At 41.4% G+C, this 26,817-nt stretch overlaps 1 protein-coding gene across 2 annotated transcripts in view; it reads right to left on the bottom strand.

Moving 5' to 3' along the window:
• The window catches only part of LOC136104751 (mitogen-activated protein kinase 11), a 34,016-nt gene extending 8,993 nt beyond the window's left edge, over positions 1 to 25,023 (bottom strand). The window contains exons 1-9 of one of the 2 annotated variants that reach the window (XM_065843974.2): positions 24,653 to 25,023; positions 10,179 to 10,308; positions 8,980 to 9,038; positions 7,735 to 7,846; positions 5,265 to 5,294; positions 5,083 to 5,130; positions 2,676 to 2,790; positions 2,485 to 2,556; positions 836 to 915 (exon numbers count right to left, since the gene is read on the bottom strand). In XM_065843974.2, coding sequence (XP_065700046.1) covers positions 836 to 915; positions 2,485 to 2,556; positions 2,676 to 2,790; positions 5,083 to 5,130; positions 5,265 to 5,294; positions 7,735 to 7,846; positions 8,980 to 9,038; positions 10,179 to 10,308; positions 24,653 to 24,765 — 759 coding nt within the window. In that variant the 5' untranslated portion in view covers positions 24,766 to 25,023. The remainder of the gene's footprint in view (positions 1 to 835; positions 916 to 2,484; positions 2,557 to 2,675; positions 2,791 to 5,082; positions 5,131 to 5,264; positions 5,295 to 7,734; positions 7,847 to 8,979; positions 9,039 to 10,178; positions 10,309 to 24,652) is intronic. The other variant, XM_065843962.2, reaches the window with a different exon arrangement.
• Positions 25,024 to 26,817: the final 1,794 nt, after the last annotated feature.

Genomic DNA, 26,817 nt, shown 5'->3' with positions numbered 1-26,817 from the left:
ACACATATGAGCTGCAAAATTAGCCATTAGTATTAGACTGAGGTCTATATAGAAAATGTTTAAGAAAAAAGCTTCAGCTCAGGAGGTTTCTGTGTGCTGTTGTTTATCTGAATTTTTACATTGCACCCATCACATGCCTTTATCAATCAACACCACATCTCATTCCTCAGCTGGATATCCATGGCTATTGCTTGAAGTGAATCCTTTAAGTGTAGCTTTAGCAGAACAACAAAGTGGGAAATGTTAATGTACTAGATTACTATCTTGAAGAAGTCATACAGGGTTGAAAAATCACACCTTTAACTACAGATATTATCATGAAAGTAAACCTCACACAATAATTCAAAAATATGAATAAATATGAATTTCAAATTAGGGATCCAAATAAGAGCATTTATGCAGAACACACATTATTTGATTCTGATATCTCTGTTTAGATCCCTTACAACAACAGAAAGCATGTAAGTTAAAGAGACATCAGATTCAACAACAAAAATATAATGCTCTGAGCTGATCATAACTTGGAAATTTTTTATTTTCAGTATAGCAGTAAAATAAAAGATCATGTGGACCAAGTACAAAACTGCTTCCAAAAACTGAGTACATGAGAACAAGTATAAAAAATAATCCAGCTGACAGTCAAGACATTTGGATACCTCTAAAAAGGATATATTTTTAAATCATGCCAGTCTACTGACAAAAAAAAAAAAAGACATCACTTTGATGTGTTTGCCCATTTTCAAATCAGAGTATCTGTGTAACACAACCAGTGACATATGATGCCAATTAGAAAAAAGACAGAAAGTCAGTGAACCAAATAAAGCTGTGAACTCACGTGTTCTGATGATATCTTCTTCAGAAGTTCAGGGCTGGGTGTGCCCACAACTTCCATTATTCTCTTTAGTTGATCAATATCTGCATTATTTCAGGGAAATAAAAACAGCACACGGTCCTTCTGGGTTTAAACTATTAATGAGCTTTCATGCAGATCATTAAGATGTTTAAAACTATTCAGCAAGACAATTCCATAATAGTCCATGGAAGGACACCCGCTGAAGCCCAGTCCTGGAGTATCAAATTCTCTGCTTGTACTATAGGAATCTCTGTCAGGTGTACTTATATGTGAGAAAAGTGCATACAAAATATAGCTTCCCTGTCCCTGTTCCCCATTTAACATATTCTTCTGAAGTTTACGTTTAATAGCACATTTACGTTTCAGTGTTCTGAAGGATTTCGGAAGAACTGCCTATTATAGCACATAAGGCTAGATTACTAACCTGAGGGCTGGTAAGTGGAAAATTCTCATTTGGTAGCTTTAAAAATCTGTTTTATATCATTCTCTCAAGACTAAAAATTTTGAAATGTTCATTTTTCATTGTCATATATGCCCTGTAAAGTACATTACCTTCCCTCCAGAGACTCAAGGTTATTTTACAGCTTTATTTAAACCGATGTAATTACAGAATTGTAGACAATATAATGGTAAAAACCATCTTATTTCTTGAAAACTACATTTATTGATTTTTCCAAATACCACATATGTAATCCAACAGTCTGAAGCAGTCACCATCCAGATGATAAACATCTGGACAATGCGTGTGGTTACAATAGAGACTAATGTTGCTAAGCACAATAGAAAGGCCAGTGGGGAGACCCAGTCACTCAGCTCTCCTTTGCAGGCAATTCTAGTGTCATGTTGTTTTGCACCTGGCAACACCTTAGTTTTAGCAGAAACCTTTGCTTTTTGAGGGGTTTCAAAGCAGTGAGAAATGTGAACATTTGGTACAGAAGAATGTTCCTCTGTTTCTTATGTTAAAAGCTTTCCTGCTCTGATGTAGTTGTTTCCTCATTCCTCGTTGTCTGTTTTCCTTCAGTTTTCTTTTATTATTTTATGGCTCTTTTTTGTCTCCTGCCAGTGCAGCAAACACCAATGGAAATCCCCGACGCTCCAGCAGGGACCACAGCACAGCGCTGAAGAAAACACTTCTGTGGCATTTCTAGAAATGCTGGATTTTTTTATAACGGGATGCAATATGCCTATTAATTAGCTTCTTATCTAAAAGGTAATTTGTTTCTATTTTAGGAACTTTCAGCCTAAAAGCAGTTCTATTTTTAAAAATTATATTAGCTGATCAGAAAACACTGCCTTTACTCAGCTTCAGTTTTACATATGTTATTTCAGTAAGATGCACACATGGAAGAAATCTGCTCTGTTGTAACTAGGTTATTATTTAAATACTGATACACAACAAAGAGTAAATTTAACTTATCTTTGTTTAGAAACATCTGTTACTGTTTTTATTCCTACCAGTGGGTCTCATATTCAGCTGTCATATACACTACACTGAAAGATTAGCAAAAATTGTTTACTGTTTTAAAGTTTATTACCTCAAAAACATTTCCATAGAAACACTCAAATAATTATAAAAAAAAAGGAAGATTTACAGAGTATTTTATACATTTTATGTTTTGTGTTAAGGATACAATCATCTCCTGGAAACAGAGCCTTCCCTTTCAATAGCTCTGCCATGATGCATCCAACCGACCAGATGTCAACTGCCAAAAAACAGAGACAGAAACGTGTACGATGAATCAAAGAGATCCTCAGAGTTGCCACTCTGTTTAAAACTATCATTATATCCAGCTGTAGCAAAACGCAAGTCTTCACAGTTTACCTGTTTGATTGTAGTGCATCCAGTTTAACATAATTTCTGGAGCTCTGTACCATCTTGTTGCAACATATCCAGTCATTTCATCATCAGTTTGTCGAGCTAAGCCAAAGTCTAAAATCTACAGAGTAAAAAAGAATTAATAAAAAAATTCCTTTTCACTTCTGTTATAGGTATTGATTTTCCCCTATTACTTATTTCTGCATTTCTCCAGCAGGTCAAGTCCCTCAGCACCCAATACTGCGGATGAGTTCCTCTGCTCTCCCTCCCTCCTGTGGTCCTGCGGCCTACAGGGCTGCATCAGGATGCTGCCACTGCCACGAGCCTATTGAGCACTATTGCTATAAAAATGAAACATTACCAGCAACGTTTGTGTAAAATGCCAACAGGAAGCACTGCTGGCCAATTAACACTGAAAGACCACATCAGCTGACCACAAATCCACAGAATTTCCGTTGTTGCCCTCTCATGGCCACCTAGCCACTGTTGCACACAGGTAGCGTTTACCCAAATCATGCATCATTCTGATGCCATTAGGAGAGAAGCATATATCCTGTGTAATAAGGTAGATTTAAATCACATACCATCTGTTTTTGGTAGAACTCCCACACCAAAACAACAAAGAAACTCTGTTTAGATACACATACTACTCACAGGCTTGATAGCAAAAAAAGTTCCTTTCCATATGCTCTCCCTTGCTAAGTTTACATTGATGGTAAGCTATTTCAGCTAAATTTTTTCCTGCTCATTTCATTGCTTTCTGTTTTTTTTATTAGTCTATTTCCCACTAATTATGGAGCTAAAAGGTAGTCCTAACTCCAAGAGACACAGTTGCAAAAGGGTACGATCTGAGCCTCAGCACTATTCATTAAGTCAGTCATCTGAGCTAGTTAGCATCTCTCCAAACAGAAACGTGAATTAGGATCAATGGCAACCTCCTGTGATGAGATCCAGGATTATTTATTAAGCTGATGGCTAATCCTTTTCATTGGGAGTAAGAAAATTTTAAGAGTATCATTCAAAATTCTTCAGTTATAATCCAATTTAAAGATACAAAAAGCCTAAAGAAAAATATTAAGATATAAATAACACATTAACATTTTCACTTCTAATACACTTTAAAAGCATTTATTTTTTCCTATTTAAGAAATAAATAAAGTGTGAAGTAAACACTATAACTATAACACTAATGCAATTGTTTCGGCAATATTTTTCTTTAATGGCTGATCCCTTCTGTCATATGTATGCACGCAGGTTTTCCTTTTTGTTGCCTCTAATTCCTTTTTGTTTGTATTTGGAAATAACCACTAGTATGTTGTATTAGAAAATAATTTGGTATCAGAAAAAATAAAGCTATAAATATACACAAAGCAAAGAGCAATGTAACAAATGCTTGGCAGTGAGGTGCACAGATACCATAATAATAGGGGAAAAAAACCACAAAGGTCTCTTTTACTTAAAGTACAAAAATAGAGCACACATTTTAGAGTTCATGATCAGACCCAGATGACCCATAACATTTCACAGATGCTGAACATACATGCATGAACACATTAAAGGGATAATCATGAAACCTGCTGAGCATCTGCAAGCGTCACTAAACCAAACAGGAACTACAGTTTCTCACCACAGATCTGGATTAGTGCGAGAACCTAACTGCACTGCTCTTATTCACTGTTGGGTTTTTTTGCTGATCTCGTAGTATTTGGAATCTTTTCTTAAATCCCTCACAGCTGGAATAAAGTGATTACATCAGAGTCTCTCGGGGAGAAAGATGTTTCTGGCTGTCATGGAGAAATGCTAAACTTCTCATTCTTAGGCTTAAAGGCTTAGCAAGCTACAATACATCTTTCTCTTCTCCAGAGTCTCATGCTTATTATGTATCACACAGACACACAAAGGTATGTATTTATATAGACATGTACATTAAAATAGCATTTGAGAAGTGGGGATTACAGGGAATTTTTTTTTCTGAGCGTAACTGGTGACATAACTGGTAATAGTGGTATCTTTTTTTTCATATCATTATTGAATTTAGCCTGTATATTCTGTAGATATAAAAACAGAAGTTGTTATAAGGCTTCACCTAAACATGGCAGATGCAGATACATATCACAGGTCAAACTTCCAAGATATACTCAATTAAGTACCCACTCATGGGCCAAACTATCAGCCTATGTGCCATTTATGAGGAACTAGGGATGAATGTTTTACAAATATCCTTGTGTTCATACTAAATTAACACTGGGGAGAAAACGCATGTTCATGAAAATGGGTTTTCTATGCCAGGGGAACGACAGTAGCGAACAGTGGAAACTAATGGAATCAGAAATAAAAATGGTAATGTTTTCTCAGAAAACTGTAATCTTGAGAGCTTTTACAGCATTCTTCATTACAACAGCATGATACCTACCCTCAATTCACAGTCTTCATTTACCGCTAGGTTGCTGGGCTTCAGGTCCTGTAGCAGAACAGACAGAGTTAGTCCAGCACAATTTTAACCTTTTAAAGTATATTATAACTATCTTGGTAACACACTTGATGCACAGAGGGACATACGTCATTCATTTCTATTATCCTGATGAGTGAACTCACCCGGTGGATGATTCCAGCTGAATGAATATACTGTGAAACAAAAAGGAGAAAAAAAAAAAAAAGGTAAGATTTGAAGTTAGAGATGAAAGAAGGTATAAGTCACTTGTCTTCTCACTTGTGAGATCGTTTTATATACAGAAAAGACTAATGTCACACTACGTTTTCAGATCAAACAGAGGTATGACGCACTTCAAAACCTCCTTGTTTTGACTTATCCAGAGCTGGATAGTTCAAGAAAGGTAACCATGAAGACTAGATTCTAGCATAAAAGATAGCACTTGCAGTGATTCTTCTGTCCAAAGTTTCTTACCAATTTGGAATTCGTTCCTATCTTATCTGGATGTCCATGTCGACTGGCTAGTGTCTTGGTGAAGTCAGTGGCCTAGGGAGCTGTAAGGCTGACTCCTAGCTGATGCAAATCCCCTTCCCATTCTGTCAACACTGGATGTGGGTATTTGCACCCTGGGACAGGTTAATGGCCAGGATACCACCTGGGCCACAGCATTGCCTCAGGTCCACTCCCAAAGCAGGGACCTGAAGCAGTCTTTCAATGGCTACGTGCGGTCTCTGCTGTTTTACATAAAACATTAAAGCTCAACTATTGAGAAAAGCTTACTCCATAATTGCCTGTTGTTCACTTGTTAGGATTAACAGCCAATTTATCTAGGATCTTACAGACCAGGATGAGCAAGACCTCTAAAACCTTCTCTTCCATACTCTAGAAGTGAATTCATCTTCTTATTTATGAGCAGAGATTACACACAAAACCTGTATATCAACTGGGAAAACCCAAAGAAAACACCAGGGCACTCTCCTTGTTCCAGACCCTTACACTGCGTATCAGCAGGGCTGGGCCACCCCTGAGTGCTCCTCACGACAGCTGTGAGCAGCTGAACCAAGGGGAAACCGAACCCACACTGGTGACAGAGTGAGCTGTGTCCCTGCTCCGCCGAGACCAGGATCCCCTACTGCCACCAGCCAGCTCAGGATCCCGCTGACCCAGGCAGCTCCATGCCAAAGTGTCACCTGCTCCGACAGCTTCCACGGGGCGCGGAGCCTGGGTTCCTCCTGCTGAGACACTGACCAGCCAGCCCAGGTGTGTGAATACACATCCCAATACTCCAGCATCAGTGTAAGGGAGGAGTTACATACAATCAAGTGTTCTTTGACTAATGAGACATGAGAATTTCAATTGCAGAAGAGCTGAGCCACCATCAGCCCCTTCCCTTTGAAACAGAGCCAGAAATGCACCTGAGTGCATTTCTGAAATTAATATTCACTTTAGAGCACAACTCCTACTATTATTTAGCTCTGACAGAACATACTCTTATATTCAAAACCACAAACTGGGTAATTAACTCCCAAATCCATCTTTCTAATTAAGCTATTAACTTAAGTAAATGAGACGAAGCAATTAAGTGCTCAGTTCTGCAATTTTTATTCACTAAAATCAGCACATAAACTGACAGAACGTGCATGCATGAATAAGAATCAGTCTCAGGCACCAGGTGACTTGCTGAAAATAATGTAATAAGTGTATTTCAGAGCCAGTATTTACCATGGCTTACTTTCAAACACACAGTTATTTTTCCATGTCTAAAATATCACTTACTGTTAAGTTACCTACTGAAGCAGCTGACCTCTCTCTTTTCTTTTTGCTTGTACTTGGGAAAACCAACACTGGTCTGAGAAAATGCTTACCACCTAGCAATGGAAGCATTTTCTAAAGCTTCTGCTGTTTATAGACACATGTTTAATGTCAGCAAAATGATACATATTTTAATCATTTCAGAAGAAAATTTCGCTACAATTTAATTGCTAATCACCTGTATTATCTAATCGTACAAATTTTAACTGGTACTATTAAAGGAAACAATGACTTTACAGGCACAATAAATCCTAGGTGATTGTATGCAACATTGTACATCGTTAGGATAAACTTCTACTTCCAAACATTTCCCAAAGAACTCCGCTAACTTGGTTCTCTTCACCCACGTGATGCTCTCTACAAAAATCAGGGTTGTAGTTTTCAAACTAGCTCATGTCTTTCAAAGCAGAAATCTAAGTTACTTGACATATCATTCTTTATCAATTTCACCTCTTCAGAATTTTTTTCACTACTTTCTCATGACAGGTGAAGTATCTAAAACACACACTGTGTGCTACAGAACATGTTTGTCTGAGACACTATATAACAAGTGATTCTCCTTCAATAACTTTAATAGACACTGATCTAAAGTTAAAGTTCAGGGGGAGTGTTCACACGTATTGTGTGTGTAAACACTGGCAGGTTTCGCGTTTTATTTCTGGTTAGAAAAATGAACTGATAATTTCTGAAACGATTGCTGCTATCTGCACACTCTTAAAACATTTAAAAAAAGATAGGGTTAAAGTACTGTCACTGCAATGAAGCAATTGTTACTACAACATTTTGGTTGCTGACTCTAAAACTCCTGCATTCAGCCAGTACCTTAAGACCTCGAAGTAACTGATAGATGAGAAACTGTATATGGTCATCCGTTAACTTCTGGCACTTCACAATGTTATTTAGGTCAGCACCCATTAAATTTGTCACAAGATACCTGTGAAAACAAAACAGAGAGAAGACAACAAAGAAACACACCTCATTTAAGAAGGGGGAATGTAAATCCTTCTAAAAGCAGCACATCTGAAGAGTAACTACACATTCCCGCGTAGGTGCCTTTTCCACTCCCTACTAACACGCAGTTTATGCCTTTTAAATCAGCGATGAGCTTTAATAATGAAATCACAGCTATGAGATTTAATATAATGAAAAAGAAAAATCCTTATGGTGCATTAAAAGCTTTTATCTCTTTTTTTCTCCATGACACACTACAGCAGTTCAGTGAGGGGAGAACTCATTGTATTTTGAGATGAACAGGAACCCTCACCCAATATCACAGTGAGAGTGTGAGGCACCGAAACTGCAGCACCTGAAAGGCCCTGAAATATCTGGTGACAGACACTAACACCGCATTGGTTGAAATAATTGTGTTTTGTGCAACTTTCCTCCCTGCCCCCAATGGAAGTTCTGTTTCTTGACAAATCTTGCAGAAACACTGACTGTCTTCCAAAAATAGTGCTGGGACAAAAGTATGAATCTATCATAACCAGTTCTCATTTGTGTAATTTTGCCCCAGAGTCAAAGGGGTTTGGCCACTAATTTCCATGGACACAGAAATTACTATTTTTTCTGCTATTTTTTTAACCTAAGTGCTTATACACAATGTAAACCAAGAGGAACTCAGCGTAAATCGTATGTTTGAGTAACACCAAAATACACCTAGTCCTAGGTTAGTCCTAGGTTGTCTCAGTTAACCAACAGAACACTCTCTTGCATTCCTGAACTATCCTATATAGCTGTGAAAAAATAATATACAGCTAACACATAACTGAACTGAAAAATGTTTAAGTTTACTGGCATTTATGCAGCATCAAACCATTTACCATATACCTATAATCTTATTAATTATAATTCAAAAAAGTACAAAAATGAGGCCCATCCTCCTGCCTCCTCTTTTGTGGAAAAGTTGCAAAAACATTTATTGGACTTTTTCACACAAAGGTAACTGCAGCTGCAAGTCTATTACAGAAGTACGTTCTTTTTTTCTTTCTTTTTTTTTTTTTAAAAAAAAACCAGAGTGGTACTTACTTGCTTACTAATTATTCACAATGATTTTAAAATTTTACTTACACTTCATTAAAATTTTCTATTGATGTTGCAGGTGTAAAAACATCTAGCAATCCTATAACCTGAAAGACGAGGGAATAGATATTTTATTTTTAGAAATCTGTAAAGCAACATATAATTACTATTGACAGTGATTATCATTTTGGGGATGAAACTTACAAAAATATGACATATGGTCATCCTGATAACTTAGTGCAACTGGCACAACATGTGGTCTATACATGTTTAGCTTTAGTTATATCCATGACCAACAGAAAACTATATTAATTACAAAAAAGCAATTACAAGAAGACTTTAACATCTGATTTAAGAAAATCTGACACGTGGCTTATACACTTGTTATACTTATGATTATGCATAATTTCATGGGTTATCTTGCTCTGTTGTTTAACTTTTCTAGCATCCTTTCTTCAGGATACTTTTCAATCCACTGTATTTTATTCAGGCTTAAATTAATCAAGTTACATTTAAGCAGGTGGATACTCTCACTGAAATCAACTGTTTGCCACATAAACTTTGAATAGTGCTCACTTACTTGGGGCCTGAAGTTCTACTGTGTTTCATCTACATATTACACTGCTGTTAATATCAATGAGAACATCTGCCCTTAATTTCTCAACAGAATCCAAATTCAGCAAAAGTTTTGAGGCATATTTTTTCCTGGACTGATGTTTCAAGAGCACCCAATAGTAGTGAGCAGCACACTATTGTCACTTTGGTTAGAGAAGAGTAGGATCACTTGTTTTGGATTTCAAGAGCTGCATCTTCCAGATGAAATTCGATAATTTTTCAATAAAAAGGCATCTTTTTACTGAAAGTGTCTATTTTGAAGTCCAGTGATTTCACTTCACATAAGATGGCCAGGTCCGGGTATCTTGGGTAGCCAGAGAGTTGCACATACAGGGTGTTTCAAAAAGATGGAACAAATTTAAGGATGGCAACATGTTACACAAAAATTTACAAATGGTTTAGTGAGTTGTCAAGTTTTCGTAACCTCTTTATAAATGCTCTACGTTCCTTTCACCTGCTGTATGGACAACATCGAGACAATAGTTGAATTCGTATGTAGCGATTTCAAATTGGGTCCCTCTTTCTGAAACACCCTGTACTTTTAAAAAAAGATTCTACCTAATTGAAACTAAGGCTGTATTGCAAACTTTCGTCATAAAAATCCAAAGGGAAAGAACTCACTCTCCACTTACATTCTCATGCTTCATGTGCTTAAGCAACCGAAGCTCTCGGTAGGTCCTCCTCGCATGGATAAGGGATTGAAAAGGTCTTGAGAGCTTTTTCACTGCCACCTTCTGTCTTGTTTTGGTATCATAAGCTGAACTAGAAGAGGAAAAGAAAAAGTCCACATTGAAGGTATGTTCTATTTCAAAGATCTCAGCTAGTTCACTAGAGAAACCTGTACCCTTTGGGGAATCTTACTCCTTCCTTTGCCCTTTTTCACTTTCTGCTCAGGGACCTAGTCAGCAGTAACTCTGAGTATTCAAAGACAGTTCCCTTGTTTTCCATCTAGCAAACTACTAACCTTTAGGATAATGTTCTGAACTCAACCCCAGGTAACCCTTCCCCATATGGCAGAGAATTACCAGAGAATTACCTCCACTAGTGCAGCTCCTGCCTCCAGCGCCAAGGCAAGGCTCATAGGGAGTATGGGAATTCAAACTCCGGGTCTTATTCAACAAACATAGGTCTTTACTAATTAGAGGAACACTGCCATCATGTCTAGCAATATTAATTACTTATGTAACCATTATCTTGCTAGACGATAATACCACAAAACTGGTATCAAATTAGGACGTTGACATAGCCAAGCCCACATCGTTTCCTCGGAAGATGCTGGCAACAAGTGAACACCAGGTACGTGTCTCACGCTTCAGCCCATAAATCATGCTCACACACAGTATGTGCTTAATTTCATATAGATGATACAGCCTGCTGAAGAGGACACTAAAGACACACATCACCATTGGCACAAAAAGGATACCCACCAGTTTTTGTGCATTAAAAAGACATGACAATCAAAAAAGCCACAAATAAATGCTGTCTGTTAATGTAGCACAGGAATAAAAATGATCTTTGTATGCACTACTTCATGACACTACACACTACAATTATAAAAATATTCAGTTTGCTACCTTCTGTTATGAAGAAAAAAAACCTTGAAAATTGTTAAGTTAAAATTGTGTTCAATTAAAATACCTTTAAATTCTCTCTGGAGGACAGCACTATTTGCACTTGCATTAGAAAACCAAGAACATTTATCTTACAGAACTCTTTTGGAGTTACAACCACTGAAAATTAGATAACATGAAAAACATACAATGTACAATCACAACAGTCCATAGTCACACCAAATACTACTAGCTCCTTATGAACAGTGTTTCAGATACTCCTGCGAGTTGTGGTAGGAGACACCCCCTAGAGAAAAGAAAACATTGATCATCCCTGGAGTAGCTCCCAAACTAATACACCAAGCCTATAATCAGCTGTAATCAGGTGGACTCAGACACGCATTTGGTGCTCTGGTAAAGTTGTGAAGAGCTGGGTGAAGAGCAAAGCCTCTTTATTTGCAGGCAGCTGGAGGACAACGTGGTATTTCTAATTAGAAGTAACAAAGGTTACAAGCAACAAATGGGCAGGAAGAACAGAGTAGAATTAGAAATTATCCTAGAATTCACCCAACCTCTGCCAAGGCTAACATAGGGCACACCCAGCAACAGATAAAAACAGAGTAAGAGGAAGTAGATCGGAGCAAAAAATTCTTGCAGGCATCATGGAAAGGGCGAGTCACTCATGAGATAAATGAAATAAGATGAGCAGATTACTTAGCCGGTTTCTTGCAAGCACCGCAGAACTGCATTTTCAGGGAAGTTTTAGAGGTGTAGAGGGTTGTGGCTTTGCTGAGCCCCTCAGGAAGGGCATTCCCTGAGCAGAAGCAAGCACGGGAAGGAGGAGAAGACTGGTGGCATTCTGAAGGGTGAGAGGAAGGGATGTGACAGAGATAACATGTTCTGACAGTAAGGTACGGACACAATCATTCAGCACATGATGGCACAGTGTTGCTGAAATATGTGGAGCAGCTCAAGAAATGAACAGTGTGCAAATAACTGACAACAGAGACATCTTAAATTCCACATGACTGGCCACAGGCTCAACGTGACGGTTGCACAAGAAAATCTGAGGAAATAAAAAGGAAGCTGATGCTTAGCTGTTAATGTAACAAAGATCAGATATAATTGCCCTGTGGGTAATCCTGGCCGATGAAGCCACTGGAAAACACCGCCAAGTCTCACAAATACGTATTCTCTACGTCCTTTCCAACTTTTTTTCAGTAAAAAAGGAAATGTTTATCCAGATAAATAAATAACATTGCTGAAAACAGCAGTCTGTGCTTAACATCTCAGCTCTTCTGGTAATTCACAAGGTTTCCCACTGATGTTGGTACCAGTTTGTGAAATACCGTGCACATCATACAAGGCTAGGAAGAATTAAGTTTTAAATCCTGTTATCATGATAAACATCCCTCTCCTCCCAATTCTAAGGTCAAACATGGGTTTCAGTGTTTAAAAACTGCTGATCTTTAAGATGGATTGCTTTTTAGCCTCCATATGACCCAAGGCTGCAAAGCTTTCAGATGGCATAAAGCACTGTTTTGTTTTACTTCAGTAATTCTTATGACAGCAGCTTTTTAGACCCAGGATGGAAGGACATAAGGCGGGGGCGAAGGAGAAAACAAACGGCAACTTAAGTCCTGGGAGCTCCAATGGGAAATCATGAATTGAAGCTGTACAGGCCAGGGACTGACTTGGTTTAAATTACTCTGCAGTAAAGAAACTGTACCAAATGATAATCAGAGCTAATGCCTTCAGGCTCTTTCCCTGCCTGTTTACCATCATCATAATTGAAGTTATTAACAGTGAAGCATTCAAAAATATAAATTTGATATTGTTTGAACTCCCTTGTTCGTCAGGTTCAAGGATGACTTGCATCTGTGATCCCGTTTCAGAAGCCACTGCCTGCATTCCCGCTCGGGTAAACTAAAGCTTCTTATTTTAGACTCAGTCTCCCCTCATGCTGTTATATCATCACAGCTGCAATCTGGGTCGTCCCCTGAATCCCTCATCCTCCCCTGAGTAAACTGTTAGGTGACAGGATGAACTGCTTTCCTTTCTGCACAGTTTCTCAGAGTGTTCAGGTTTCAGACTAGTCCCTGGACAGGACCTCCCCAGTCCCAGTCATGATGACTGTATGGACCCACCTCTGCTTGGCACCTGCAAACCCTTCCTTGGAGGCCTGTGACCGGCCTGTCACGGCTTCTCAGAAACACCCCAAAGCTCACGACATGCATTAACTAGTTTTACTAATGGGTAAGAAAAGGGGCAAGGGCCCTCACCTTCCCCTACCCTGCATAGCACTCGACTCACAGCCTCCCCACCTCTGTGTCTAAATGGAGAGCACTTTTCTGCCTGTCTCCTGGTGCCTGCATTGCCTCACCAGCAACTGCCAGCAACCTACAGCACCTTTTCCTTTTGCAGTTATTTTCTGCTGCTGTGGCGGTTTGGAGCATGGGCTTCAGCTTTGGCAAACCACTTGTGTTTATACCTGGTTTACGCTCACAGATGGAAACAAATCATTCTTCCAATGATTGGTCTACTGTTTCCTGTTTTTCTTTGAAACTACTTATTCTGAAGTCCCTTACCTCTGATTATTGTGTTACTTCATGTGGCTGGACAGACTAGTATGATAGAGATAAACTTTGATAGTTATAAAGGGCTATCAACTCCCATCTCTAATCTACTATTTACTGTTAGCATTTAATTTGATTTAGGCAGTGACAGTAAGTGACTTCTAACTGCACACCATATTTCTTACATTTAAAGCAATAAGTTCACATGCCTCAGTACCATATGGGTACACCACTTTGGACAGAGTTTCTACCATAATCTAAAAAGAAACACAATTCTTATTATTTTTCTTATTTTACAAGAAACAACTTAGAAACAATCTTAGTAACAGCTTTTTCAGATACGATCATTCTTGACCCAGAACCCTTTGCAGTTATGACACATTTTTTTACTCTCTGTCCTTTCCAAGATCAAGGATAAAAAGCTATTATCCTGCTTAAAGCAAAGGCATCATTTTCACACAGATTAGAGACTTTGACTTAGTGTGATTTTCAACCATTGCTTAAATTAGACCTAACTTTTCAGTGTTGTCAACTCCTATATTTAATAATTCTATTGAAGTTTCAGTAGATGAAATATTAATCTCTATTTATATACACATTTTCCCAGTTCTTAAAGTTTTAGAGAGAAGTATGAACATCGTAAGCTAATGTAGTCAAAAAATTCAGAAGGAAAAAGCACAGGATTTTAACAGCTTCACGCTAACTTCAGGACTTTTGATGGGGTGTGGATTTTTAGTAAGCCCATACAGTCATTTCCCTGGTATCCATGGACAGTTTATCCTGTGGCTGCAGAGCAGTAATACCGGACAGACAAGCCATTCGCGTGTGCAGCCTTGCTCAGATTCTTCAGGGCTTTTGGGTTTCGGAGAACACTATTCAGCCACAGTTCCTCAGCCACCAGGGTCAGATTTGCTCCAGTGGCTGCAGGGCTGCTTGCAGTAGCCCAGTCCAACAAACCACACCTGGAGCCAGTGTGGATCCCATCGAGGAAACACCAGCATCCAATACAGGCAGGACTGCTCTTGGGATCAGTTGGTCCCCTTGGACTACAGCCAGCCCCTGAGCTTCCTAATGCTTTGGGATCAGAGAAGGCTTATTAGCTGGGCACAGTACTACCCAAAAACACCCAGAAAAAGTTCAGCATGAGGGCAGTGTTTGCTCTACCGAGTTCTCTCCATTCCTGGGGCCAGCTCAGTTCTAGCTGATGCAGAATGAAGGCAAGACCCAAGCTGGTTGTACATGGCACCCATCTTGTGTCTGCAGTGAACTCCCCATTTACTGGTTGGACACACTATACCGAACTTGGAGAAAATACTATACACAGCAGATCCTTAACTTTGCCACATGTGACAATGACGCTGGGTCTGGGTTTTCCCCCTATTATTCTAGGCATCTATTTCTTTCACTGCAGTGTTACAAAGGTTTCTTTCCTTCCTTCACTGGTCCTATTCCTTCAGAACACACGAAGATTCCCCATAACATGTAAGTGTTGAGAGGAAAAAAAAAAAAGGGGGAGGGGGCAGGGAAGGCAATTCATGTTCAAAACACAGATTCACATGGAGAGAACTTTACTGATTTTGGTAAGAAAGAAGGTAACATCCAGAAAACAAAGTGCAAAGTGCACAGAATTTCTGCCACAGCCACAGCTTTGAGCTCTTATCCAGAGGTCTCAGCATCCTTTCAGGTACCCACTGACTCCTTTCATTACAGGAGACATGAACCTCCTTGTCCACAAATGCACCCTTAATTTGTAAAATCCTGAATTTCTGAGAAAAACAAGTAACAGCAGCACAAGAGTGTATGTGAGCAAGTGATGAGGGGAAGGAGGGGTAGAGGGGTCACCACAGAGAACCTCATCACTGAGGGAAGCAGTGCTTCCTGCACCACACGTCAGCCAGTAAGACAGGAAAGGGGGACACAGAAGAACCCAAAATGTCCTGGGGCATTTTCTAGTGCCCAATCATATAATATAGGTTTCACACAACTGTAGTGTATGACAACCCTTTTTACATTTCTCATAAATATCATGAAAGTGACTGAAAGTCATCACATGAAAAACACAGATTTTGGGTTTTGTTTGCAAGGCTTTGTTTGTCAGCTTTGTCTTCTGGGTCTTCTCCAGGATCTTGCTGCTCTTTTTTAAAATGAAAGATTTTTTTTTTTTTTAGATATATAGAGCTACTTTTTCTTGGGATATAGAATAGTATTTAAAAAAAAGCAGACACAGCATCTATCCAGTACCAGAAAATAGACCATAATAGCTATTGGCAGTGCAGCAAGAGAACAACAGAAAAAGCAGAAAAAAAGGCCACCCATGGTAAGCTTAAGTTAAGCAGCCAAATAAACCCAGGAAATAGCTCATTTACTTCTTTATAAACGTTTTGTTACTTTATGCAAGTTCAATTTGGTGATTTCCACCCTTTGAGATCCAGATTTAAGGTACAGAGTGTGTCTGTTTACTAACCAACACAAATCATGACATGCATGTGCATCAGGAAACCATACAGAAAAATGAGATTGTAGCAAGACAGAAGGTGGGAGGATGAGTAATGGGCAGCTCTGGAATGACATGTTAAACTCCTCATTAGAGAAAAAAAACCCCTTGCTCAATGATGACAGGTCATTGTATTGTAAAATTACAACCCATCACTTGGATATTATTCCAACACACCATGCTGAGCACTGGCATGAATTGTTTTGGCCTCAGTAAAATCAGTGTCAATTATTTCAGATTAATTTATCACTAGATCTAAATATAAAAGCACAAAATCTCTCACACATGCAATATAATTGTTCCATAACCAACATAAGTATGTACATACTTTTAAGCAGCCACTGAAAAATACTAAAACATAATTGCTATCCATATATTTACATCAATATATCACCAGTCTTCTTTCAATGTAACAATATGATCATAAAAATGCTATTTTTTATTTTCTGATCTGTCTCATGTCTCCACAGTGACATAAATATTCAAATAACTTTATAAAGGAGCAGTCATACTTTTCTAGGTGAAGTTACAGACAGTAGAGTTTCTATCAGTAGGAGTGATGCATTCAAAATCACAATAGTAAGAGAAACATACAGAGGGCTGGGGTCATAAGCTGTTAGCTTCTCCAGTGTGTACAACCAAAATAATCATGTATTTTAGATAGCCTATAAGCCAAATGTCAGCATGTAAACAAGGAAATCTGTCAGCTGCCCCTAAAACAGTACACTGCTAATGACAAATGTATTCTATTCAGCATTTCATTAAAAAAAAGACTGCCAGGTAGTTATAAATCCTGGGCTTCAAAGCTGCAGCTAGAAATGCTTGTGGTTATAAAGTTTAATGTGAAAAATACTTGTGCTTTCAAATACATAAACCTAAACAGATGCAATCTCACGTACATTCTTGTCCTTCTTTTTCCTATTCCTCCCCTACTTTTCCTTCACATTTCCTGTTTTCTCTCTCTACAATGGCAAAAATATTACATGGTAGCAATTCGTTTGCAGGACACACAGCAGTTTTGAAATGCCCTCTCTCTGTCCCCAGCTGTATACAAAGAACTAAGATACTGGATTTCTGGTACCAACTAGCTAACAGGGTCTGAAATTGCAAACAGCTCCTTGGGAAGCTATATTGAAGGAACCCAGGACAAAGACTTGAAGGGCTCTGGAATAGGGACCATGTCCCCTCACCAACTACAACCACAATCATGACTGATGGCAGGAGAGGAAAGCAATTCGCTATGCCACTGCTGTACCATGTGCTCAGGAAGGTGCATATTATAACAAATTATACTGAAGTAGGGATGGAGGAGATCTTCTGCAGAGATTTTTATTCTGGTAATGTGTTCCTACAGCCACACAGAAGGTTGTAATTCCATGATCCTTGCTGCCATTCTGCCACAACCTGCTCACCCCATGCCCTTTCTCTCCTACACAATCCAAAGTGGTCTTCCCCAACTCTTGAGCTTGCCTTTTCTTCACCCTTCCTACAACTCCCTCTACTGCCCTCCTCACACACATACAGATGTTTCTCATCTGCTCTGGAAATACTCCATGGGCCTTATGACAGCATCATACCTAAAGATCTCTGTCACAGCCACTCTTAGCCCTTCTCATCCTTCTCCGCCAACACCTCCTTCCCGATTCAGTCTCCTTCATTAAAAGCATTCTTAGATATTCTAATTTAAAACAGGAACTTTGACTCCACTAATTACCATCCCACTTCCTTTTCCAGTAGCTATGCTGTTCCAAAAACTGGAAGATGTGCAGAATGAAACTGGACAAAGGAATTACAAGCAATCTGCATTCCATCCTAGTACTTCAACAAAAACACCCTCCAGCGATATTTCCCTGGCCAGTGCTCAGAAACACTCTCCCACCTTTCTCCATGTATCTTTCACAAAATGTCTTGAATTCTTGACCTCCCTTGGTTTTATAGCTGCAAACACCATTACGCCTTCATTCCTAATAGCTATTTCATCATGTTCCTATTAGGATCTTTGTCACTCTGCAACATTTTTGTTGCTTCACTTATTTTCATCCATTCATTCTAGCAATGCTGCTGCAAAGATCCTCTTCCTAACCTGTAACGTTGACCATGCAACTCCTTTTAGTTCTCCTCCCTATTGCAACCTCACTTTCAAGGCCCTGCCTCCAAACATCATTATTACATACCCTCACTCTTAAGAGATCTCCTGCCTCTGACTGGTCTCTCATCAGCCTTTGCCTCTCAGTTTTCAAGCAAATGTTTGAATAAGCTTAGAACGGCTCATTGTAAATATCCACAAAACTAACAAAAGGCTTCAAAACTTGCCTTCTGAATGATGCATATCAAAAATAGACAACTACTAACAGATCTTGGGCAGCAGTATTTTAACAATATTGTCTGAAATGTTTCAAATAAAATATTACCACAAACATATGTGGGAGGAAGTTTCAGCCCCTGTTTTGCATTGCAAACAAAAGACTCAATCTGAAGGAGGAACAGCCCAAATAGAGTCCACTGAGATCAACTGGCTCTACACGTGCTTGGGTTCTGCCTTTAGCCTGTATAGATCTATACAGTCCCTAGTTTCCAGATGTATTTACATACAGCAGGTGTGTGGTACTATCCTACTACTCTAAAAGCTTATCTCAGCATTTACTATTTAAACTAACACATAAGGTTACAGTGATACAAATCATAACTCCAGTAACCTGATCTCATAATTGAAAACATAGTTGTGATGTGATACTAAATATAAGTAAAAGATCCCTTAAAAAAAAAAAAGTCTAAAAGTCATCAAGTACCATCTTGGATGAAGGAGTTTTTCTTTTTGTCAGTCAAAGACAATTTATATCAGCTTTTAAAAAAAACTCACACTCAACTGAGTTGTCTCAGCATCTCCTTTGAGGTCCTCTATGTGAAAAGGACAATATTAGCAATGGTATGTCCTAGTCTTGCAAGCTACTGCCCACAAAACACCTGTGAGGGACAGTCTAAGCAAAAGCACAGGATGGCATGGATGGGGGAAAGAAGGGGTTAAACTTCAGGATGAAACCCTTCTGTTTCTATCTTTCCACTCCTACTTCCTCAAAGCAAAATAGAAGCTTAAACACCACCCCACCTTCCCCTGTTTTGACCCAAAATTAGCCAGGACAAAAACTCAATGGATCTTAAGCATGCACTTGAAGTTATCAGGATGAAATGCTGCATTGCAGAAATGACTTATGGCAGGCTTTCATTTCCTGCTTTTCTTGAACTGAGGCCTGTGCAACCACACTCTGACTTAGCAGGTCTCTTTTTTTAAAATGTGTTATGTCACCTGAGTTGGTGTTAGGTGTTGCATACTCCTAACATTAAAAGAGAAGTACTATTGATGCCAATGGCCTCTGAGGAAACAGTGCAGGAGTTTCTGGGTGGGAAGAAGCTCTGGACTCACTTTGATTCACCTTGAAAGGTCTCTTCTTTCCAAAGAAGGCAGAACACAGAGCTTGCAATATGCTAATGGGAAACAACCTGTTGGAGAGATCAAAGACAGCACGCTGCAGAAGGCAGTCCATACCTCCCAGGCAAAAACAGGAGTAAGTAGGTTGGAAGATGGTTTACAAAAGCCGGCATGAAAAGAGGCATACACGTTCTAAAAAAAAGAAACAAAACCAAAACCAACCAGCAAACAAACAAACCTACCCATGTTACATAATTTGTGGTATAAGAAAAAGTTTCTAAAAAAAGAAGAGATGAAGAAGCTTTTTCTTAAGCAGGTGGTAACGCCAGCTCTCAGAGGAAAAGGTGGACAAGTCCCAAACTATAGTGGACCTACCAAGGTAACCCAGCAGGGGAGCAGAGATGCTTCAGGCCAGAGGGACCAGTTCATAAGCAAAGTCACCAGGACAGTTAAAAGACACAAACACAGTCAGAATTCTTAACTAAAAGGCAGAGTCACAAGGGACAAGAATTTAAAATTCTGTTTGACGCAATACAAGAATTGTTTCTTTTCTCTAGAACTGAAACCAAATTGTTGTAGATGAATATTACCTTGTGAAAGTAAGTTTGCTTGTTTCTCATTTAAATGGCGATCAGCTTAAATTCTGCACTTAAATCGGAATTGGTTTTAAAACTCACAATTATCAGAGATAGTCCCTGATCTATAAGAGCCAAGCACCTCCTTGACTTCTGTGAGAGGTAAGTCCAACTCAAAGTAGATGCTGTGAAAATGCATTGCTCAAGAAAACCTCAAATTTAACTGAGTTTCAACTTGAGGAAGGGTTAAAATAATCACCCAATACAAAAAAACCTCAATTTGATAAGCAGATCGATAGCATGAAAAGAAAACAACTTCAAAAGAAAATGTTGTGCATGTATATTTGGTATTTGCTAATAACCAAACAACCCTGAAAAAAGAAAAGTTAACCAAAGCATACTGTTGAAGACCCCGTTTATCATTTTAAACTTAATTAAACTACCACACACACGCTACACTTTAATTTTTTTCCTTAATGGGGGAGGGGAGGCGGGAGGGAAATCAGATCTGACACCAGCAAGTAACAGAACATCCACCAGCTTGAGCAGCCATAGGAAAGAGCCAAGGTAAAAGGAAGCTCTCCGCAGAGTTAAAATACAACAATAACACAAAATGCACTGCAAGGGTGAGGTACTTGAAGGAAAGACCTCACAGTTCTCTCTGTGGTTCATGTAGATAGAATCATAGAATCATTTCAGTTGGAAGACACCCTCAGGATCATCAAGTCTAACCATAACCTAACTCTGGCACTAAACCATGTCCCTAAGAACCTCATCTAAATGCCTTTGAAACATCTCCAGGGATGATGATTCCACCACTTACCTGGGCAGCCTGTTCCAACACCTGACAACCCTCTCCATGAAGAATTTTTTCCTAATATCCAACCTAAACCTTCCCTGGTGCAACTTGAGGCCATTTCCTCTCATCCTGTCACTTGCTACTTGGGAGAAGAAACCAACACTCACCTCACTACAACCTCCTTCAGGTAGTTGTATACCGTGAAAAGGTCTCCCCTCAGCTTCCTTTCTCCGGGCTAAACAGCCCCCAGTTCCCTCAGCTGCTCCTCTTGAGACTTGTGCTCCAGACCCCTCACCAGTTTTGTTACCCTCCTCTGCACTATCTTTAATATTTCGATGTCCTTCTTATGATGAGAAGCCCAAAACTGAACACAAGATTCAAGGCACAGCCTCACCAGTGTCAAGTATAGGGGCACAATCACTTCTCTGGTCCTCCTGGCCCCACTATTGCTGATACAAACCAGTATGCTGTTGGCCTTTTTGGCCACCTGGGCACACTGCTGGTTTGTATTCAGCTGGCTGTCAATCAACACCCCCAAATTCCTCTCTGCCAGGCAGCTTTCCAGCCACTCTTCCCTGAGCCTGTAGCACTGCCTGGGGTTGTTGTGACGCAAGTGCCAGGACCCAGCACTTGGCCTTGTTGAACCTCATACAATTGGCCTCATCCCAACAATCCAGCCAGTCCAGATCCCTCTGTATGGCCTTCCGACTCTCCAGCAGATCAACACTCCCACCCAGCTTGGTGTCATCTGCAAACTCACCAAGGGTGCACTCAATCCCCTCATCCAGACAATTGATAAAGAGGTTAAACAGAACTGGCCGCAGTACTGAGCACTGGGGAACATCACTTGATTTGGCTCCATTCACCACAACTCCTTGGGCCTGGCCATCCAGCCAGTTCTTTACCCATTGCAGAGTACTGAAGTACAACTCCGCCAGGCAGTGTGACTGAGTTCTTCTGACGATTTCCAAGACAGAAAGTTCTTTATTATGTGTCATTAAAAAAGTGAGAAAAGCAGCTGACCTCTTTATTCTAAGGAAGGTTTGCCTTTTATATGTATTCCACATTAAAAAAAACAAAGACAAAAAACAAACCACAGATTCTGGAAAGCACTGTGCTTGATATAGATACCTCTCTAAAAATGATTCAGTTTTAAAATGATAATATCTATGTCTGTAGCACATTTGATGCATCTGCATGGAAAAACTAACTCAAACATGAATTCTATTAGACTTACGAAATGTCAATAAATTGGGTCAAAACATGGCCTTTGTGATGCGAACTCTTCTATTGATTTTGAGCTGCAAGCTAAAAAGGGCAAGCAGAAGTTAGCTTAAATGCAAATATTTACAATATGTTCCTTATTATCAGTTATCACTTCAGTTGCACAGTGTGACTGATAATTTACTGTAAAAAAGGAAAGAATAAGACCAGAGAAGAGTTTCACTGAGGTGGAAAGAGATTTGTTGCAACAACTTTGTTCCTATTTTAAAGTCAGTGTTTGGAGTTCAGGACCTTGGCTTCTATTCAGCAAAGCACTTAAGAATTTGTTTAATTCCAGTGGTTTCTGTAAGACTTAAATATGTTTTTAGATATTTTACTGAACAGGAGTACAATTATTCACAAAAGCAATATCGTGTATTACTCCAGGGAATGATTGTGTCTTGTGGGTCTCCTGAGTAAAGCACATGCACACAGATGGGAAAAAAAAAAATCAATTTCAAAAGACACTAAAAATAGATGGCTTTTCTGAGAGATGCAAGCCTTTTCCTCACATTCAAGCTTCTGTTTGGTTTTATAGTTCATCGATGTTAACAAGGCTATTAATATAGAGTAATATTTTATTGCTGTATTCTGTTCTCAAATGTATATTTTAGAGTAAACCTCTCCCATAGCATCTCCAAGTCTCCATTTAATGTCCCAGGCTTATATATTCACAGGCTTCTCCATTGACAAAATACTAGGATTTCCTTGGCTTTGCAGACAGAAGTCAGCACAATGAATTAACAACACTAACAGTTTAAAACAGCAAAGCACCAGCTGTGCTGCAAGTGAATGACCACATGTTTTCATTTCCTTTGCCATTTCTCAAAAGTCTTGACATCTCATTACAAAATTCAGCAGAGTAGGTCTTCCCGCTAAAACTATGTCAGCGTGAACAGGGAAAATAACCAGAAATGCAGGTCCAGTCGGAACACAACAATAGTTACTGTCCTACTGTATATCCAGCTCCTAGTTTGTAAAAGAGAAGAAAGTAAATCAAGATTTTATGGTCTAAATAAACTAGATCTTCATGCAGCTATTCATGTCAGATAGTAACAGAACTACAGGCTGAACGACAACGGCAGGTACCACTCACAATATCTGCCTAGATTTCCCTGGTTCAAGCATAAGCCTGAAAAAATTTAAAAAAAAAAAAGGAGAAGAATTCAGAGATACTTCACACTAGTTCTATTTCTGCTGATTGTTGGAGTTTTTTTTAAATCCGTATTTCTAGTTTGCATGTAATAGAGGTATGTCACAGAGCTAGGGGAGGAAGCAGCAAATAAGAAACTCCATAAATGTTCTCCAGTGTCTGACTGTGAAAAGAAGTGGCAACTATTGCACAAGTTCAGTCCACAGCAAAAAGTTTTTTTGTGCAGTACACTTATTTAAAGGCCCATTATGGATTGTTTTTGCATAATTCCGTTTACCTAGCTTACAAAAAACCACAATTCTTTTCCAGAAACCCTTTAACCACCATTATTTCAAAAAATTGATTCAAAGCTTTTATAAGCACAGTTAAGCGTGCATCAAATACAACAACAATAGCGCTATCTGCACTGGGAGTTCCCGAAAGTGCAAACCTGATATAGTAATTATCATAGAAAGGGAAACGTGATGTGATAAACCCTTACACAGCCCTAAGACGGTGAAGCCCTTGGGTGGCAATCTCCCGTCATTGGCCAACCCCAAACGGCCAGATGCAGCCTCTCAGCCCGCTCTGCCCCGCTTCAGGGGCTTCTGGCTGTGGGTGTCCCGGGCCCCGGGGCAGCCCCGCTAGCCGCTCTGTACCCATGGCGGCCCAGGGCCGGAGCGGGCAGGTCCGCGGCCCCCGGGGAACCCTCCTGGGCCGGCAGCAGGGCGAGCTCCGGCAGCCGCGCCCGCCGCTGCCTCCCGGTCCGTCCCGCTCGGACACGCCGTGACTGTGCAAGATTCTCGGCTGCGGGGCAACTTGCGGCGACAACCGGCGAGTGGCCCCGCAGCGGCCGGTCGACTTAACCGGCGCTGCGGAGAAGGGGCGGCAGCGGCGCCGCCATGGGGCCCGGCGGGCAGCCGGCGGTCCCGCACAGCCTCTCCGTGAGGCGGGGGGCGGCGGCCCGAACGGGCAGCGGCGGGAAGGCCGGCAGGGGCCGCCCTCCGGCGGTGGCGGGCGCGGTTGTCCGGGTTACGGCGAGGCATGCCCAGCCCCGTGGGGCCGCCAGCCGCGGGGAGACCCCCAGCGCCCGCCGCACAGCCCGGCGGAGACGTCCCCGCCCCGGCACGCTTGGGGCCGACCCCGCCGCACGGTACCCCCGACCGCCCCGCTCGGCGCACACGACCCCAGCGCTCCCGGCTCCCCGGCATTGTCTGTCCCAGCCGGGCGGCGCCGGGCTCCTCCCGCTGCCGGCCGGCAGCACCTGCCGGCTCCCGGCCCCGCACCTACCAGACTGAGCCGTAGGCGCCGGAGCCCACGGGGGTGAGGTTCTGGTAGCGCTGGGGCACCTCCCACACCGTCTTGTTCAGCTCCTGCCGATAGAAGCCGCCGCGCTCGGACATCTTCCCGGAGCCGCCGCCGGCAGCAGCAGCCGCCCCTCAGCCGAGGCGGGGAGCGAGGCGGGCACGGCGGGCGCCGGCGGGGAGGAGGGACCGGGAGGGGAAGGGGAGGAGAAGGCGGGAGGCCGAGGGGGTGGGGGCAGCTGCCGGGGGGCACCCAGGCGGGGGTGAGGTGCTCCCGGCGCACAGGCCCAGGAGCACCGGGCCGGCCACCGGTATCTTCCCGGGGGGGGTGTGTGGGGTGTGGCGAAGCGCCGAGCCCGCCCCGGAGCGGCCGGCATCGCTGGCGGGGCGATGGCGGCCGGAGCGGCGACTGCCACTGCATCGGCCACACCCGCCGGAGCGTGCGGGAGGAGCCGGCACCTCTACCCCTCACCCGGCGTCCAGCAGGCGTTTTAAAGCCCCGCTGACACCGCACTTATTTTGCCGCGGCCACCTGAAGTTCCTCCTCGGCCCGCCAGACCCCCCTTGCTCGGGGTACAGCGATAGCGGAGTGTGAGCCGAGGCATCGCCCCCGGAGCCGCGGAGCAGCGGCGGTTCTCCCGCACTGACAACCCGGCCGGACCGCTCGGGTTTACTGCCAGTCCCCTGGGGCCGAGAATGGCCCCTTAAAGCATTAACTCCTATCTCAATGACTTGTGCAATCGTTGCAGCACTACTGCAATGTTACCAGTATATTTTGTTATGTATTGTTTCCTTCCTTAATTTCTAATGCTTCCTTGAGCACCTCTAAATAACTTGTATGTAGCTTGCTTGCATACATTCAGTGTATGGAGATTGCTCTGCACCTGCCTTCGAGTCAGTGTGAATTCCTGTAAATCCTCTCTTTTCAGAACTCTGTGTCAGTTCCAATACCGTGGAATTGAGAAATGGATGCTCAGTTAATGACAGGACATCACTGTGAGTGTGCAGAACACAGACACTTGTATAGTTGTGAGCATGATGAGCCTGAAGGCAAGTTTTAAGGATGCTCCAAACACCAGATGGTTCAAGTCCCAGCTCCTAAACCTCAGCCCATATTGCATGACAGAAATTCCATGCTAGGACTGTCAGAGTGAACAGTGCCAGCAACTTTGGCATTTGCTCACTGCATTTCAAATTAAGAATATGTGAATGGTACTATAGCCATTTATCTGCAGCCACCCGCTCAACAGGTACTAAGTACTCTAAAGCCATAGCCTAGTTCTCACTTCTACTCTGCTCTAGTGCAAAAGACATCTCCAGCCCTCTCCAGACTGCTCCTTGGTCCCACTTGAACTTCTGTGCAGAGGGCAGAGTATTTGAAGGAAATGGTAAGCATGAACAATTCAGCAATACATTCACATATTTTTCTCTGTAGCACCATTCTGAGTTTTAAAATCAGAATGACAGTCTGATCACCCTACACCAAGCCAAGAAGAAATATTTCCATCCCTGTAGTTGCCCCTCCCCGCCCCTCCAAGTAAGCAGACCCAAATGTATTCCAGTGCCAAAACAAAGCAAATATTCCTACTTGCTGACTTTTGTTTTACTTGGTCTCTGGAGGTGTTCTGGTCTCTGGCTCTCACCCACTCAGCAAATATTATATTATTTCTTGCTAGCTGGAGCCATGATTACTGGAAGTTGAGTCTATCTGTATCTGCCCAGGCTTCTAATCATGTAATTTCCACAGGATTTAATTTTCTGCCTTGTTGATATTTACAGTTGCTTTCAATTTCCTGTCTTCTGTGAGATTCTATCAGGTGTTTGTATTGCAGTCATGACTCTCAGATTGTGCGTGATTACCTTGTCTTATTGGATGCTATATAGATGATGTTCTACTCCACATAATGAGGGAGATATTAGAAAACACAGAGGTTGCAGGACAGTGCATGAGTTGTTTCAAAGCTAGGTAGGTTGCAGGTCTCCAGAAGCCTCCCACAAAGCAAGCCCTGACAGCTTCTCCTCCCACGGCAGAAGCAGCTCATCCATTTTTGCTCAGTCTGCGGAGGCACATGAGGAAGAGGAAGAGGCAGCTCCCTTGTCAGCCACATTCTTGTCTGTTAGTTCCTGTTTTACAGGCTGACCAGGTCTGTG

This window comes from Patagioenas fasciata, chromosome 1, assembly GCF_037038585.1.
Source record: "Patagioenas fasciata isolate bPatFas1 chromosome 1, bPatFas1.hap1, whole genome shotgun sequence".
In the NCBI taxonomy this organism is placed as follows: Eukaryota; Metazoa; Chordata; class Aves; order Columbiformes; family Columbidae; genus Patagioenas; species Patagioenas fasciata.
Note: the sequence above shows the minus strand (reverse complement) of the source record. Positions and strands in the feature narration are given on the sequence as shown.